Consider the following 19,366-nt stretch of genomic DNA (forward strand, 5'->3'; position numbering starts at 1 on the left):
TTATTCGGGGCTCTCCGATTGTTTCTAATCTGTCTGACACACACACAGGCATGCACGCACATACACACCACGTGACTTATTTCCATCACCATGCAGTTAAGCTGCTTGACAAAATAAAATCTAACAGTGTGAGGGCAGAGAACTCTGCAGAACGGCAATGGCGTGTGCCAAAAAACAAACAAATCTTCTTTCATTTTGGCAGAAGACGAAGAAAGGTAACTTTCGTGTGCGAGAACATACACGCAGACGAAAATGTACACCTAGGCATAACTCATGATATACAAATCCGGATTATCACAACAAACCCGCACAGTTTTTCGCGATGCTGCTGTTGCGGCATAATCTTAATAAAAATGAATGCAAAGATAGCAAAAATGTAATTGTATCAAAATTTGTGATGCAATATTTTTTACGAGGATAATGCACAGATGTTGCCTGTCACTCATGTGAGGTCAGTGGTCTGTGTGAACCTTTCTTGGCTGCTGCCCTCACATAAGTGCCAATGACTGGTCGAAGCGACAATATCTATGAAAGCGCAGTGAAACAATACTGTTTTGTATTCCTTGTAAAAAACATCATCCTTGAGCAAATGCTTCCCGTCAGCGAATCTTGTCTTTCAGGCGTATTGCTTGAATGGTCAAATACACATAAATTATATCAAAACGTCTGTCGAGTTTTTTTAAACACACTCGGGTATGAAAAGAAATAGTTTTCGGGAGAAACTTTTTGGGACGCGTATCACTGGATCCGTGCTTTTTAAGTCTTAAAGTGCCAGCAGCCTATCAGTGAACCACTGGCAGTCACACCAGCAGTTATTAGGCCACTGGGTGTTTACTTAAAAATGTACAATTTTTTTATGTATACTAGGTTAAGCATTATCAATTATAGTTATTACGTATTTCTATTCACATAGTATTTAAAGTTGTAAAAAAACACTACAAATATTTACACAATTTACAAACAAGGAAAATTCCTAGAATGAAATCCTAAAGGGACTGACTGTTAATTTCATACATTATTATCGACCAGCTCATAAACGTGAAAACACTAACGCATTACAAACATTTACATAAAAAATAGACATTCATTTTTGTGGAAATAAAGAAAATGAAATGTAATGACATGGATTAACCACTAGATGCCTTGATATGCATTCTTTTAATAGGTTTAACATTTGTATACATATATTTTATTATATTTTTCAAATACATGCTGAAAAACTACAGTTTTTTAATGTATCAGTATTAGTTTTTTAAAGTAAATAAAATTCACAATACATCACCATAATGCAGTGTTTATTATGAATAGTGTATGTTTTTAATGTTTAAAGGTCTCCTCAGACGAGCACTTTCAACAAGTTGGTATGATTTATTAGGGTCTTCATGAAATGTCTGGAACATATTTTGCTTAAAAACACTCAATGGCTGTGTAAACAAAACCCTTCTTGCCACGTCAAAAACAGCTATGCTCACAGCAACCCGTTGTGGTGCATGTTTCTTTAACTGATAATGAGTTACAGCGAACCCCACCCCCCTTCAGTCCGGCGTGTCAACACAACACACATGTAGTGGCAATGGTTTAGCTAAATTATGTTTCCTGAATTCCTCTGCGGTTAGTTTCGTCTTAAACGTCTCAAATCATTCGTCCAGAGACAAAAAAATCAGTCACAGCAAACAGCTAATGCGCTTACGTTGTGCCTGTATGCTTACCTAAAATCCACGGAATCCACTGCAGATCTCAGCGGAATTACTTGGATTTGAGCGCTTGTCATTGACAAGTTATAACGTTACACACACAACGTGAGAGCTAGTTTGCTGTGACAGATTTTTCAGCCTTAGGACGAATGATTTGAGACGTTTAAAACGAAACTAACCGCAGTGTTCGCCCCTGTTCATTAGCAAAACAAACAGCTTGCCGCAGCTGAACATATTAACGCACATAATGTATTAAAATACAAACAGCTAAACTCCAAGTGTCCATTTGCCAAATAACATATAAATATAGAGTAAGTTTAACACTGGCTTTGAATGTTCTATTTAGCCCGTGACTGACTTAGCTCCCTTATGCTAACTTTATCCTCCTATATATACAGTACATTTACGTCAATTCAGACTGTTGATAAATATTACTTACATCGGCAGCTTTGTCTCGTTCAGTTGGTCTCGATCCCTCTTGAGGAACAACTTTGAAGCTAATCCTGCTTGTACTGTCCCAGGTTGATAAAGCACTCCGGCTTGAAGTGATTCGCGCAAACAAGCAGGTTTTTACTTGTGGTTTCTGATGGATTTCCACTAAAAATAAAATAAATCCACTCCTGTCTCTACGTTGCATGTTGTCCACGAACTTTAGCCCTGGCGTCACGTACACCGCTGTCGCTTGTGAAAACAACAATGGCGGAGCGCGATGGGTGGAACTGTGTAGATTAAGGGGCGGTAACATTATAATAAAATCCGCTTTGGACGTCACAATCGGAGCGAAATCTGAACGGCTCGATTTCTCACATGCTTGCAAGGAAAGGCACACCAAAACAAACTTACTGGGCTCTTATTTTTCATGTTTTCTGGGTTGCTAGATGCACCGGGGACCCGATTATAGCACTTAAACACAGAAAAAGTGGGTTTTCATCTGACGTCTCCTTTAAGTTTATTTAACTCTTTTCCAGATAACAGTGGCACAGATGGCGGTGAAAAATACATGGATAAAAGAATCATAAAGAACTTTGAAGAGTCCACAAGAGAATGAAATAGAGCAGACATAAGTAGCTAGAGAGAGATAAACGATGGTTCAGATGTATAAAGTTACATATGATTATTATGTGTTTGATAATATATTGCATAAATGTGTTCATGCAAAGCATATTTTCCTTGAGAAGAATAAATGAACATTTATGTGATTATTTTGCATTTGCTAATAAACTATATTGCATAAAAAGGTTAATGCAAAGCATATTTTTTTATATAATCCAAATTCCCCACATTAACCCCTAATGTTTTAGGCTTAGCCCCTGATGGTTTTAAATCCTAGATACACCCCTGTGTGACACATACCCGAACAAACACAGAAACACAGATGACAGAAAAGGATTTGTGTCCGATTTATTACAGAAAATGTAATAAATTTGATATTTACTGCAAAAATAACAAAAACATGAAAATGAGACCCAATTTCCTTTGACTTGACAGTAACACATTTAAAGTCCCTCCTTTTAGGCATATTTTCATCTGTTGAGATACTTATCGGAAGGGCTATTCCAAAACAGAAATACCATCCTTTATTTGTATTCTTTGTGCTTTCTCTCCAATGTCATTTAGAGCGACTGAAGAATGTTCAAACAATCCGTAGCCAACTATCATTCTGTCTGTTCTCTCATTACATGTACTTGAATTCAATACCGTGTGGAAAAGAGGCCATCTATACAAATTCACCTCCATTATAATTACATTGTTTCTTCTTCAAACCTGCAATCTTAGGTTTGTGGTTCCAGGATCAGCTGAGCTTCCTCTGCTTATTCTCGTAAATGAAATTAAGAAAATAAATCCTGATTCTAGATCAGGGCAGGACTGATTATCCTCGAGCAGATCATTTATCAGTCTTAGAAATGCCATCAGACTCTACACCTCTTCTGCAGCCTTCAGCCAGTTAAAACAGTTGGAAATGAGGACGGCGATGAAGACATTTGGAGAGTTTTACTCTTAATGACCATCTACTTCTCTGATCACATTAGGTTTTGTTAAAATAACACGCGTGGTCAATTTTTCACTTCTCTACACATTACATTAATTTTCTCAAGGGTTTGGTTTCTCATCATTACAGATTGCAATAAATACAAATGACCGACTGACGTGATATGGGTCATTCTAAGGAAATGGTGCCCTTTTTTGAAGAACCATACAGTATAAATATCTTAACTTTTAGCAGGTCGTATTTTCCACTTCACTCTTAAAGTACTAGGACCATAATCAGGGTTGCCAGATCTGCAGGACAAAACTAGCCCAATTGCCAATCATAACTAGCATAACACTAGCTCATCGACTTCATCCTTAAAAACACACATAAAAAGCCACTTTTATCTAAAATAGGCCTACAGAGTTTACAGATCATGTTATGCATGACACACAATTTCTTCTTTAAAATGACTGTATAGATGTTTTCATAAATAACTTCACCTCACCTTAAAAAATAACCTCAGATGGACAAAATCCTTCCACGTTTAGCCCGCGGAAATAAAAAACAACCCAGGGAATAGAATGGACCTGGCAACCCTGACCATAATAGCCACAGTAACAGACAATCATATATAAAGGATTGGACAGTACCAAACTTTTTGATGAATATTAATCTGTTATTTAATGTTTTGTGCCAATTTTAAAACTTTTTTGGTGTAAATAAATCCAAATCATTTATGAAGCAATAACATAAACAATCCGTGTTTAAAACGGTTTCACAATGTTAAGCTTACAATAATAATAATAAGTTTAAAATGATAATAATAAGCTTGTTATGATTTTATGTATCACCAACAGAGATGGGAAGCGTTACGGTTTGCAAAAATCTATGAACTAAAATAAATGTCCATTATGCCCTTGCTAATATATATCATTGCACTACCGCATATTTTATAAAGTTAGCATTTTTGTGATTTCTACCAAAAACATATGTTCAAATGTTCTGTGTGTTATTTTTAAATGAAACAAATGTTACAGTATAACATAAAACAGTGTAGAAAAGGCAACATACTTTTCTTTATCTCTGCAGGTCGTATCTGGATATGCTGAAGGTGATCATGTTCAGCTACCTGTTCTGGTTTGTCCTGACCATCATCTTTATCACGGGCACCACGCGCATCAGCATCTTCTGTATGGGCTACCTGGTGGCCTGTTTCTACTTCCTGCTATTTGGGGGCGAATTGTTACTGAAGCCAATCAAAAGCATCCTGCACTACTGGGACTTCCTGATAGCATACAACGTTTTTGTTATAACCATGAAAAACATTCTCTCGGTAAGTAAATCATAACACAGCTTATTAATTCAGGGATATAGAACTAATAATAGAAAACAAGTCTAAATGTGTTTTTAAGGTGTTGCTTGTGTTGATAAATTAGTCTGGATATGACCTCAACAGCCAAAGGCTGATAAAAATGATTACGTGTGAGACCCTGCAGTGTTTATAGCGCTTTGCATTTTTGCGGGTATGAATTCAGAGGGTGTGAAGTAATTACACACACACACTGAACACATGCATTTACCCGGACTATTTTTAATTAACGGTCATTTAAAGAGTTGCTTCCAAAATGTGACACATCCATGAAACTATTTTAATGTTTTTTTAGGGGTTTTTAGCAATTGTGGTTTGTGTTCTCTTGGATCTCAGATAGCTGCCTGTGGATATATCAAAGCGTTGGTGGTCAAACACTGTTGGCTCATCCAGTTGTTTAGTCTGGCTTGCACTATAAAGGGATATTCAAAACGTAAGTAATGCCGTCATTTTCTGGTTTAAAGATAAAAACACTTTGACATACATATTTAAAGGGGTAGTTTGATCAAAAATCCAGACGATTTTGGTTTCATTTGATCATTTAGCTGATGCTTTTTCCCCAAAGCATCATACAAAGTTGACTCGTACGACAAAGCGATTAAATCTAAGTAGGCTATTTTTACAAGAAATGCTAAGATACAAAGTTTCAACAACTGTTAGAGAAATACTGTATGTTAGAATAAAGAGAGTTAAAGGAATTTGATTCTTTTCTGTAAATATAGTTCAAGCATTCGACATGGATGTGAGCTTTTTTTCATGGAACAAAAAATGAAATACAAAATCCAACTTGAATATGTTCATCTAACAAAGGTAATTATGTTACTTGAACAAATAATTTTTTGTAGAAGGAGTCGATGTACTGTTTTGTGTGTACTGAACAAAATTCGTCCATAACATGTTGCTAGCAAAGATTATTTTGTTGACTGGACTTAGATGAACGATCTAATTTATCTAAATCCAGTCTGCTTGAGCAGTTACTGAACCACTCTTAGATTATGTTAGAGCATGTTTATAATGTAATAAAAAGAATATAAGAAAACTTAATATTTTGGGTTGGGTGGACTTGTTCTCCAGTTATTTTAAGTTGGTTCAGCTGATTTTTCTTTTTTGTAATTACTAAGAAAATTTTGTTGAGATAAACTACTTGATCAAAAGTTAAGTAAGCAAGAAAAAGCTAGGGAAAATTGGTACTATGATTTTTGTTGTTGTGTGGGCTTAAAGATTTTTACAGTGATGAAAGTAAATAGAAACTAGGCTTGTCAAGCTTCAAAAGATGCCATAAAGTATCGTAAATTAAAGTTACAGCTCATAAATCTCATTTATGTTTTTAGGAAAAAGAGGTGAGTAAATGATGACAGATGCCATTTTGGTTGAACCATTACGCTTAGTTCCAAAACAACTCCAGACCTAACAGTAGCCTCGATGACATTAAAGAGCACATGACCAATGACATCATCACTGTTGTCAGCCAGGAAAGCAAACCAAAAATAACTTGGTGCACCTTTAATTTCTTAATGCTGACAGGTAAACTGTGATGTTCGGTTACAACGAATAAGAATTTCATCTAATATAATAAGTGTAACAAATGTCTTTAACTGCCTCGGCAGAAGCTAATGAAACCCTTGTGTTTTTACAGCGTATGAACGTACAAATGTCTATTATTTACTGTCAATAAAACTCTATTAGCGCGGGAATGGTTTTAATCTCTCTGGCCTTTGCGTGTGCGCAGCGGAGCAGCAGGAGAAAAAACAGTGCGAGTTGCCGAGTGATGAGGCCGGGATCATCTGGGACAGCATCTGTTTTGCCTCTCTGCTACTGCAGAGGCGAGTCTTCACGAGCTACTACTTCCTGCACGTCGTGGCCGACATCCGCTCTTCACAGATCCTCGCATCCAGGTACACACGCACATCCTTAAATGTGTAATTGTAGTTCAAGTTTCATTTGTTTGTGAGTGGATGAAGTCACTTAATGGAATATTCTGGGTGGAGTTTGCGGTTATGTTGCCCTTACGTGGTATTTGTAGTAAAAGAACCCAGATAGCACAGATAATTGTAAAATCTGTGTTTCACATTGATTCAACATTAAATTAAATAAAAAAAACTATTTTTGCTATCGGGGCACCAAATTACTGTCTCTCTCCAACAACCATTGTTTAACCATAAAATGACCATTGTACCATATTAGTAAAACTATGCAAGATTAATGCACTTTTTTATAATAAAACCATATCTCACATTATTTCTTCAATTTGCAATATGTAGACAGTGCAATATGGAAGTTCTCTCATGCCTTGAATTCCCAGATGACATAAAAAATTGAATCCCAGAATGCTTTGCTTGAATTTTTTCATTTCAATGTGATGAATGATATGGAAATAATGATGTCGATCGATTAAACAATGCAATCTGATGAGGTCATTTTACCTCAGTATAACATACTAATATTTGAAATGTTTACCGTCACATACAGCTTCATATATTTACGTAAAAGTAGTCAACAGTATTGTTGTATTTTATTTCATACCAGCACAAGTGTTTTGGTTATACCAGAGTGAAACCAGCGTAAACATTTATAAACATTTATGTGCCAGTGTTGCCAGCGTCTGTTTTGGTTTGATCATAAACACACCTGAATGCAATAACCCAGAATATTCCTTTACACGAGTCCCATTGCCGTTTACAAAATATTGCGACCCGATATCTTTCCCGAGGTTCCCTCACAAACGTCGATTTCCACTGCCGCCAATGAGTTTGAGGCTAACTCACTGTGACGCGCCTGTTTCGCGAAACCTAACAATTCTATTACCAGCGAATCTCAGAACGCATTCATCAAACTGTGGTTTGTTTGTTCCCTTTCGCCGTTTCTCTCTCTCGCCGTTCATCTGTCAGAGGAGCTGAGCTCTTCCAGGCGACCATTGTGAAGGCGGTCAAAGCCAGAATAGAGGAAGAGAAGAAATCCATGGACCTTCTGAAGAGACAGTGAGTTCATCAAACACTCAATGAGGACTGTGTGCGACTAACAATGTTTCATTGTTCACTGCCAGCTGCCGCTGTGCCGCTCATACAGCTTATGAACTCTTAAACATGCATGAATACAAACAATCCACACACATTGATTGGCGCTTATTGCTTCCAGTTGGGATTGCATCATTTGTGTGGCTTAAAGGTAAAGTGTGTAATTCTTTTGACGTTAAAATACTTTCATCCACCTTTACTGAACGTTCAGACACGGGCATTTGTAGTTTGATTTCGTCTTAAATACTGTGCTGCTATCAAAATGGCTCTTTTATACGTTTATATGTGTGCAATATTCATTATATTGTGTTATTGTGTGTTAGTAGGGCACGGGATGTCTCATCCTTGCCAAGATGTTGCCTGTTTTCCTTGCCTCCCTCACACCCGCACATGCCCTAACATGAAGATACACTCTCCCATATTATCTAAAATTACACTATAATTGTGTTCAAGGAAGAAAGAAAATGAAGTCAGATCAACCAAACAAGTAGTGAAGACTCTCTCTCTCTCTCTCTCTCTCTCTCTCTCTCTCTCTCTCTCTCTCTTTCTCTCTCTCTCTCTCTCTCTCTCTCTCTCTCTCTCTCTCTCTCTCTCTCTCTCTCTCTCTCTCTCTCTCTCTCTCTCTCTCTCTCTCTATGTCTCAGGATGGACCGCATCAAAAACCGACAGCAGAAGTTTAAGAGAGGTAAAGAGAGGATGTTGTCTTTGGCTCAGGAAAGCGGAGAGAGCCACTCAGTGGTTATAGAGGAAGATGAGGATGATGATGATGAAGGTACGTTTAGAAGAGAGACATTGAATATACGGTTATATAAAATGGTTAATAAATTCAAATGATACAATTTTCCTTTTTCTTTTGCACAGGCGTGTCTGTCAAGTGACGTCACCAAGTTTGGTGTCTGGTTATTTTTATGTTTTATGCGGTGCTCGAATTGAGTCATGTCTTATAGGGGTCCCCAACATTTTGGGGTGCATGACAAGTGGCCTAAAAATAGACGTAATAGACTTTATTATTATAAATAATTCATTTACAATATTTACAGTATCTTGTCTGCACAAAATTTAGATTTGTCATTGTTATTATTTTTAAAGAAATATATCTGAAGGATGCCCTAAGTCTATTTTTACCTCTTATAGGGGGTCCTGGATCTCCCCATCCACCCCCCCCCCAATTCGAGCACTGGTTTTGGATCTTAAGGGCACAAATGACTACGCATGACCCACATATTGTATACATATAATTAAAAATAATGTACCATGTAACATAATGTATGTAAATAATATAGAAGTAGTTATTTGTTCTTCACGTTAGCTTTAGAGTTGCTTTTCCAAAGCACATCGACTTGTAAATTCCATGAGTGCCTGCATTTAACAGAGGTGTTAAATGCATTTCAATCAAATCTGAAACACATGAATCGCACATACCTGGCCTGAAGGTAAATGTCTGCTGTCTGAAATGATGTTTCTACATTACAGGAGAGACGAGCAAAGAGAAGAGAAAAGGCAGTAGGAAGGAGTGGTGGAAGCCGTGGGTCGATCACGCGTCCAGTTAGTGTCGCTTTTTAAATGTTTGCAGTCTCATTTCTCATTTAACTACAAAAATCCCAATGTTCATATTATTCACATAGGGTAGGAGATTAAATGGAGATTTTTGTCTGTCTGTTCAGTTTAAGAATAGATCTCAACATTACATCAAATACTTTGATTTTATTACGATACAAAAGCCAGAGATTTCAGTATTATCTCAAATCATCAAATTCTTCTAAATTATCATCAAAATATCTATTAATATATTCTTAATAGCTATTCATAACACTGTAGATATCTATGTTAATCCAGACTAAACATCTAAAGACCTCTTCAGAAGACGTAAAAAATACTGGTCCAGAATAACTTTCCATTTTTTATGACTGCACAAATGTTTGAACAGTATACAACCAACAGAACATTTATAACCGAATCAAAATGTTAAACGAATATCTTTAAGATGTATTTATATGCAGGTTTTAATTTTAGGATTGGTAGTTAACTTAAATATATTGATAGTTATTATAGTTTTATTTAGTTTTATTAATATTTTAATTTGGCTTTTAAATGAATTTTTAGTTTTTATGTTCATTTTAGTTGGTATATACTTTTGTCATTTAATAATGTATTTGTTTATTTTTATGTTGCTATATAAGATTAGTGCTATATTAAGATTTTAAAAAATGTTGTTTTTGTTTATTATTTAAATTTTAGTGCTATATGATAAAATTAAAATATATTTTTTTCATTTTTTAAAACATATTGTTTGCACATATTATGTTGACTCCCCCTTTTATTCAACAATATTCAAAGGTCCCATTCACAAAAACTCACAACTTCTACCCAGTAAAATATTTTAAAACTTGACATTAACTGAAAATGTTTGTTTATTTAAAAATGACCAAATAATAAGAAATGTCTTTTTTTTGTTTGTTTTTTAAATGCATTTCAATGCTCTAATCTGACATTTTTAGTCATTTTGCAGCCCTCATAGAAGTCAGCTGGGGCCCCCTTGTGGGGTGCGGGGCCCCCCTGTTGAAAACCACTGCCCTGTATTATTTTTGTTTTTTTAACATGAGCAATGAATACTAATATGTTTTTTCCCCAGTGGTCCGTAGTGGGAATTATTACTTATTTGAGACGGACAGTGGAGAAGAGGAGGAAGAGGAAGACAAAACTCACGAGGAACCTCCCAAGAAATCAGCATTCCAGGTAAGCACTCCATAAGCCTCCGTTCTATACTGCATGCGCACCATTAACACCCCTTTTTTTACGTTACGTCTCATAACGTTTTGCTCAAGTCAGTTGTTCCCAAACACGACTCCGTTCAATGTCTCTGTCATATGAAAGTGTTTCACTGTGTTTTGTTTTGTTTCTTCCCTCAGCATTTAACATTGTTTCGTTATTTGCCAGACCACTAACAGCTTCCCGCGCGGAAGTGCGGTAACATGAATAACGCAGACCCTCGCACCCTGACTAACTCCATCACTGCTCTGTCCTGTCTTGTAGAGAGCTATCCGAAAGTTTGCCTCTGCTTTGGTGGCTTTACCAAAGTCTGTCATTAGACTGCCCAAAACTGTACTGCAGTATGTAATCAGGGCAGCCAAGGTACTTCACGACGCTTGATATATCTCCTCTCTGTCTTTATGCTGTAGACTGTCAACTCTGTCCTCTTAGATGACCACTGCATTTACCTGTCCCGCACAATGCAATACAGCTCTCATTTAACCTATATATGGCACGGGCCCTGGAGAGTCGCTCGGGCCAGAAGGAACAGTTGCACTTCGATCAACCTGCTGATATTGTGCATGCACACCAAGGAAATGCAGTGTTTCATGCATATCGCAGTAGATGCATGTGAGAGCTGAATCTTTCCCTGGAGGTTTTTCATGGGTTTGGTTGTGCCGTTTGAACAAAGGCTGTGTTTTTCTCCTTTGTCAACAGTGTGGTTCTTTTTTGGGCTGAGACCTTATAGGCATAGTTCACCCAAAAAGAACAATTCTGTCATTTTCATGTCATTTACAACCTGTATATGAGTCTTTTGTCGGTGTTACACAAAAGAAGATATTTTGAGGAATGGCTCAGTGGTTTTGTGTTCGCCCAATGATAGTCAATTTGGTTCAATGTTGTTTGGTTCCCCACATTCTTCAAAATATCTTATTTTGTGTTCTGCTAAAGAAAGCAAGTCATACTGGTTTGAAATGACATGACGGGTGAATAAATGATGAAAGAATTTTCACTTTTGGGTGAACTATCCTTTGACTTTCTAAATTTCTTCATTGTGGAGTTAAACACACCCTGCGGCTGGTTTTCTGTTCTGTGTATCGTGTCGGTGTCTTTGACGTATGGCGGGACGACTTGCTTTTACAAACATTGTATTTTGCCAGCTCAAGTTTTAATCTTGTATTGGAACATTTGGCAAGTTTGTACGCTGCATGTGTGTAAGACCTTTTGTTTTCCATCAGAGGAGGAATTAAACCTGGCTCGTCCTCTGATTCCAAATGCCACAGTGTAGCGAAGAATCAAAACAAATTAGATCTAGAACAGAGACACCAGAAAGCAGGTCACCATCTTCACCATCCTTATGTTTGTCTGACGTAACTCTTTGCTTCTCAGTTTGTGTACCATGCCTGGATAACTGACTCTAAAACCGCCATGAAAGAGAGGAGTAAGGAGAAACGGCGCTTCTGGCAGAGATACACAGAGGCTCGCTCTACCAGGAAAGAGCCGAAGGAAGGTATGCTCAAACTTTTCATTTTAATCCGTGATTAGTTTGAACGTCAGTGTTTGTATTCATCTCTCCTTCCAGGTATATGGTGCTCTATGCCACATTTGGGTCATTAATAGGCACTTTGTATGTGTGTGAGCGTAACCCTACGGGCGTTTCGGGCACCTCATTAAAGCCCTGGTGCTGTTGCCTGTAAATGGACGCCCCTTCGCACCCTGCCAGCTCTCTCTTGGCAGGCGGCTTCCAGGCCCCCGAATTCTCGGGGCTCGGGGATGAAAAGGGCCATGTTGCATTCGCTATGCTCAATTCATCCCATATGATGGCTGGACGGCCTTTCAAACATCCAGCCAGCAGATTCAGACCCAGCCCTGAGGCCGCCAGCTAGAGACAATAAAACATTCAGTTAATATAAATGAAAATACTGTGTCACATTGTTGAAATCTACAGTTTCTTAGAAGTCACACGTTGGAGTAATGAGTCAAAGGGAAAGCATGTAGCTGACACTGAACAGAAGAGAAATTTGGCAGCTAGGCTAAGATAAGCCCCATCGCTGTGTTTGAGAAATATGCCTTTTTAAACATTTGTGCCTTTTTATTTCATTTTAGGAAATAGATTTAAATCTATGACCTTTTAGTTGTTTGGTTTGTTTTCATGTTTAAAGTTACACTTACAAAAAATACTTATAATATATTATAATATATAATAATATGTTTTTTTCTATTTTCTATCTATTGACATTTTTTTAATTGTTTTAAAACAATAGTTTTTATTAGTTTTAATTATGTATTTATTTATTTATTTGATTGTTTATTCTTTGTTTTTACTGCTTTATCCTTTATTATGTGCTTATGTATTTTATTACCTAATTTATTTTTCCTCGTGCCCTTCTACCTTGTCAATCACAAGAGTAATGGATCAAATAAAAATGTAATTGTACCAATTTAGAATTGAATTGTTTCAAGTACAGATGACAATAAAGAATTTTAAAGGCCCAGTCTGTAGATAGCGGCATCTAGCTTTGAGGTTGTGAATTGCAACCAACAGCTCAGTCCACCTCTCAACCCTCCCTTTCGATGCACTATGGTGGCTGACAGAGGACAAAGATGTTGTCACGTTTTTGCTTCTTTGCCAAAGGAGATAACATATTTACGAAACGTGCTCTGTAGAGCAGTTTGTCCGTTTAGGGCTTCTGTAGACACAACATGATGAATTCCATGTAAGGGGACCCGCGGTGTATGTAGATAGAAATAGCTCATTCTAAGGTAATAAAAACATAATGCTTCATTATATAAGGTCTTTATACACCTCTGAATACATACTTACTGTATGTATATTATATTGCATTTCTGTCAATAGATCCTCTTTAATCTTCCTCATTGCACCTTTTAAGTCTTATATGAAAAACTGTAACATAGTACTCATCATCTAATAGCGTCACTGCACCATAAACATTTTCTTTTTTTTATTTGTAGTGCACATGTCCATTGAAGAAGGAGATCAGGATGATGGCGTTATGGAGGACGAAATGTCTGATGGTCCAGGTAAGACTAATTCAATGCTCATCTCATATTTGTCCTCACAGTGAATGAGACACAAAGTCCAGTTCTGCCGAAGCTCAGTGTCTGTCTTTGTTCTAGATAACATCTTGAAACGTGTGTTCAACATCGTGAAGTTCTCCTGGGTGCTCTTTCTGGCCCTGCTGGACAGTTTCACCGCCTGGCTGAACTCCATCTGTCAGGAACACATTGATATCTCCACTGTCCTGCGCATCGAACGCTGCATGCTCACGCAAGAGGTCAAAAAGGTAGTGGTGGCAAGCAATCCCATGATGCTTTGCATTTCTGAAAATATGAACTCTAGAATGCTATTGATTTATGTTTCATTAGGTCATATGAATTGCAGTTTTTATGCTTAAGAATGAAAACTAAATAAAAGCACTTTTCATTGGTGGTCTCAGACGTTACATATTTAGGAAAGTTATTCGAAAGTGTTATTACATATTTAACGCTCATAACTTGATGTATTACTTGAAATGTATGAAAATCCAAAATGACATGACCGCTACAATCAAACCACAAATAAATGTGCACAGAATGTACAGAACTCTAAACCTTGAGGTTTACAGCATGTCATTTTCCACCAGGGTAACATTCCATCACGGGAGAGCATCCATGTGTATTACCAGAGACAGATGTGCAGACCCGCATCCGCCGAATCCAGTCTGGACAGAACTGAAGAGGTGTATACAGACTTCAGCCCTGCACAAAGTCATCTTCCTCAGCAAGATAACACCATGGAAGGGCTAGAGTCTGATCTCTCTACAGACAATCTGTCCTGGTAAAACAACACATTTAAAAAGAAAAAAAACAACATTTAACTCAGATCAGTGAATCACTTGCATTTTGGTTTCTAAAGGCCAAGAAGTATTAAATGCTTAAAAATCTATATTGTGTCATCGTATTACATATCAAATACCTTCTGGAATTTTGCTGCAATATTTTTTACTATATAGCTTTAGTATCTAAATACTTTGGGGGCATTGTTTATTTTTATTTTTTTTAAGTAAATTTAAATGCATACTCAACTATAGACGGTTTCATTGGAAGCACTCCTGACCCAAAGTTAACTTCCGGTATGTGTTTGGTTATAATACAACAATTTATTTTATATTTAATTTATATTAATATTATTGTATATCAATATTCTATTGTAAATTAGTTGTATTAAATTAAATTAAAACTACTCAACGGTTATTGATTCTTTACGCAAGTCTAACGGAAGTTAAGTTTGGGTCACATAGCACTTGTTTATGGTGTCACCGCTGAAACCGTTTATACACGTGTTCTAGATTTAAGTTTGAATGTAATTCAGTTATATTTAATAATAATAATGTACCTTAATACAACTTAATTAATGCTATGAATTTTAGGTATGAAGGTTTAAGTTTACAGACAGTCTACAGACAGTCTAATGCAGAAAATCTCACTTATTGTTGATTTACCTAAAACTACTGTGTTTTCTTAAGAAGTTCATCGAACGAAAGCTGTCTGTAGACATGAAACACATCGCATGGGGCGGAGATTTCCTTTTTGAAATAGTTAAAAATGTTCGAGTGTCAGGTTAAGCTCAAAGTATTTTCAAAACAGTGATGGTTTGTACAAGAACAAGTCAAGACTAGATGTATACCAAAATAAAACTGACATGTACACACATTTACTTTGTCAGTTCTCTTATTTTATTCTAACTATTTAGTAATCGTGATCTTAATAATTAGAGACTATTATATGCAGAGGTGGGTAGTAACGCGCTACATTTACTTCGTTACATTTACTTGAGTAACATTTTGGAAAATATGTACTTTTTAAGTAAAATTAAAAGTGTGTACTTTTACTCTTACTTGAGTAAATTTCTAATAGAAAATTACTTCGTTACATAACTTACATTGCGTGATGTTCCTTCGTTCCTTCATTTTAAAATATGCTTTTTTAAACGCGTTGTTTATTTCAAGGTTGTCGTCTCTTTTTACGCGCATTCCCGAGTGATCGATTCTTTTGAGTCGATTCTTTTGAAAGCATTAATTGAACAATGGGCAAAACCATTTGAATAGGCTAATGAATCAGTTCAAATGATTTGTTCAGTTCGCAGCACGATCTGAATCATCTGAAGCAGGATTACTCACTCCTCGTAGCGCGAAACTTAAGAACACGCAGAACACAAAGAGCGTTGGATGAAGTGGATATTAATCTATATCTATACAATCAAAACTGCAAATGTGTCATATTGTTTGACAGCGATGATAAATGCCCGCCATATGCGCGCACCCGCGCGACCTGTTCGTCAGACACAGCAACATGCGCGTTACCTGTCAGACACAGAGACGTGGGCTTGCAGAAATATACATTTGAAGAACAGAAGGAAGAAAACGTGTTGATGGGCGTGTGGTTCACTGTTTACTGTTTGTTTACAAGTAAGAGCGTTTCACAACACACACGTGACACAACACGAGAAAACATGAGCTTTGTTCAAAAATGTGTATTTCATTTAAGAGAGCACTGCAGATGTTCTAGATCATCTTAGGAAATGCTCTGAGCTTAGTTCATGCTTTAGTTTGACATGGTCTATTATTCTAAATAAGTTGTGTAAACTACATTGACATCAGGACTAGATGAAATTTACAGAAATGCTTGTCTCTTCTGTGTTTGTCTATTCTTTAGTCTCTCTAGTATATTGCAAAGATATCCGCTTATGATAATTAAAAATATTGATTAAAATGTAATATTCAAATACTGGCGATAATATTAATTTTATGTAGTAGCCTATATAATCAGATACAAAGTAACTAAGTAACTAGCTACTTGAGTAGTTTTTTCATTGCATACTTTTTTACTTTTACTCAAGTAATTTTTAAACTAGTGACTTTTACTTTTACTTGAGTAACAATTTCTCTAGTTACTTGTACTTTTACTTGAGTAAAGATTTTGGCTACTCTACCCACCTCTGATTATATGAACAGTATAGTACGATGCAATACATTTTTTGTTGTAGGCTATATCGTATTTTAATCAGGTCATTTTTACCCTGTCACACCCCGTGTAGGGCACACACTCCGCATAAGATATTTGCGAAGGGTCTAGTGTGCCAGATTTCAACAACAGCCTCCTGTCTCTGAGGTTTCGCTGTACATGCTATTCCCTCTTTCCCTCAGCACCACACTCAGGCCAAATTATCACTGCTAATATGTTCCTCTACCAATATAAAAATATGGTGACTAATTTTGGCCTCAATGTGGTTTGTTAATCTGCCAGACGGTCACTACAGAAATCAGTCAGCTCAGGCCCGTAGCCAGGGGGAGTTCGGGTGGTTCGAACGACCCATCCCTCATTGTCAAAGGTCTAGAATTTCAGTCAGTTTTTTTGTGAATTTTTGTAATGAAAATGTGTCCTTTTAAATAACAACTGCCAATAATTAGGATAAAAAAATGTGAGTGCAAAAACAACACCACTTTATCAGCTGCTTCAGTGGTGCTCGTGACAAGTAATATTAGTTTTGACGCTATCAACCAAGTTCGAATCCGCCTTTTACATTCGAACTCTTGTACATTTTCACATCACATATCATATCGTACAGGCATTTATTTTTCAACAAAATGAAGCAAATATTTGAAAAATGGTTTAATAATAAATGTATGGTAAGGTTAGGGGTAGGGGTAGTAGGGAGGTCTTTTGTCCCAATTAGTTGGCATCCGTTTAATAATTTGGTAGCACTTTACAATAAGGGTCCATGAATAATCATGTACTAATATCTGAAAGAATACTTACTTCCATATGAACTAATGATGAGTGAAGCGAAATGGACTAGTCAAGAACTAACAAGGGCTAACCTTAGCTAATACGGGTGTCATGGGGATTCATGTGTTAAAACTGCCCAGGTGCGTTTCCTAAAAGCATCTTTGGGGCGGTCTAAAACCGCTCGGAAAATGTGAGCCGTGCCGCTTTCTCTGGTCAAATGAACTATTTCAATCTCTATGCGGCGCCGACGCGCCTATAGCAAATTGTGCACGCCGCACCAGCAGTGTTCAATGATTCAAGTGTTTCCCGGAACAATCGTTCCAACGATCAAATCGCAAACAGCATTGTAAAGTTGCGTGGTTGGAACTACAGGTCTAGAGCTGTTGTTAGAAGCATAGTTCCTTTTTATTATGACATGTAGACTTGCATCATGCCTCTGAGCAAACTAAGCAAGCAACATGCAGTCAGTGTTGGGTAAGTTACTCTGAAAAAGTAATTAATTACTAGTTACTAATTACACATTCGATAATGTAATTAGATTACCGTACAAGTTACTCTCTTCAAAAAGTATTTAATTACTAATTACTTTCTATATCCTACATCAACCTAGATGAGTTAAGTGATTCAAGGATAGACATGAATCGGCTCTTTTAATTCATTCAAATAAATAATATAAAACAACATAAAGTATTATTATTAATTACAAATGTGAGAATTATACATTAAAGCACGGATTTTAAAATTAGACTTTGAATTTAGATGTCAATTCCACTTCTGCACACGCACATATTACACAAAGTATTTAGTTTAATTACATCAGAAGTAACTGTCATTAAATTACAGAAAAAATAAGAGTAATCCCTTACTTTATCTTTTCAAGGGAAAAGTAATTAAATTACAGTAACTAATTACTTAGTAACTAGTTACACCCAACACTGCATGCAGTGCATTCTATATCCATCATTCGAAATATATACAAATTTAATTTGACATCTTTGAGTTTGTTAAGAAAATACAAGCGCATGCGCATGGACCTACTTAGTCTCAGCCTCAGACATCACGCCCACAGACCGTTGGCTAAACGTCTGATGCATAAGGGGCTGTGTACACCGAGGCGTTTACGCCTGCGGCCGACGTGTTTTTTCAGTTGTTTTCAACGGAAACGCCGCGCTTTTAAAAAAAGCCATCAGTTGCCGTTTTTTTTCCGCGCTCAGCGCTGGTGCTGTGCGTTTTCCCCACGATCAGCGCCGGCGTTCGACCGGGCGCCTAGAGTTGAAAAATGCTCAACTTTGGGCAGAACGCTGCGCCTGCAGCGGGTGTTTTCAGCCGAGCTCCTGCCGTTTTCAGCCGCGTAAATGCGCCTCGGTGGACACAGCCCCTAAGGCACACTTTTCTGGAAACACTTCAGCACATTCGAAGTCGTCATCTGATTGGTTGAATTTCACAGGATTTCCGGGAGACATGCGTGTCACGTTCTTTAACGGTCCGCCCGGAAACAATAAAGCCTTCTGATCTAAGAAGTAAGCTGTCGTGTTTACAACGGTAAATAATCGACTAACGCTCAATTGTTAAAAGTATGCGAAGTTCATGGCATAAATTTATAATCGTTGTTTCTGTTAACTTTTGAAACGTTCGTGAATGTACATTGGTCTGTTACTGCGGGGACATTTCCACGCCGCTAAACATGACGCGGCACAAAACGAAACGTGATTGGTTGCTTTACCTGTCAGTCATATGGCCTCTTGGGCGGGCCTTTCCAAAGAAAGCGGCGATAGGT

At 37.1% G+C, this 19,366-nt stretch overlaps 1 protein-coding gene across 1 annotated transcript in view; it reads left to right on the forward strand.

Moving 5' to 3' along the window:
- LOC130546988 (piezo-type mechanosensitive ion channel component 2) overlaps positions 1-19,366 on the forward strand; it is a 107,492-nt gene that overhangs the window by 76,084 nt on the left and 12,042 nt on the right. Inside the window, exons 26-36 of the mRNA XM_057322587.1 lie at positions 4,756-4,999; positions 5,372-5,468; positions 6,765-6,930; positions 7,924-8,013; positions 8,694-8,821; positions 9,523-9,594; positions 10,682-10,785; positions 12,190-12,310; positions 13,774-13,842; positions 13,939-14,105; positions 14,445-14,638. Coding sequence (XP_057178570.1) covers positions 4,756-4,999; positions 5,372-5,468; positions 6,765-6,930; positions 7,924-8,013; positions 8,694-8,821; positions 9,523-9,594; positions 10,682-10,785; positions 12,190-12,310; positions 13,774-13,842; positions 13,939-14,105; positions 14,445-14,638 — 1,452 coding nt within the window. The remainder of the gene's footprint in view (positions 1-4,755; positions 5,000-5,371; positions 5,469-6,764; positions 6,931-7,923; positions 8,014-8,693; positions 8,822-9,522; positions 9,595-10,681; positions 10,786-12,189; positions 12,311-13,773; positions 13,843-13,938; positions 14,106-14,444; positions 14,639-19,366) is intronic.

Source organism: Triplophysa rosa, linkage group LG23 (assembly GCF_024868665.1).
Source record: "Triplophysa rosa linkage group LG23, Trosa_1v2, whole genome shotgun sequence".
Classification (NCBI taxonomy): domain Eukaryota; kingdom Metazoa; phylum Chordata; class Actinopteri; order Cypriniformes; family Nemacheilidae; genus Triplophysa; species Triplophysa rosa.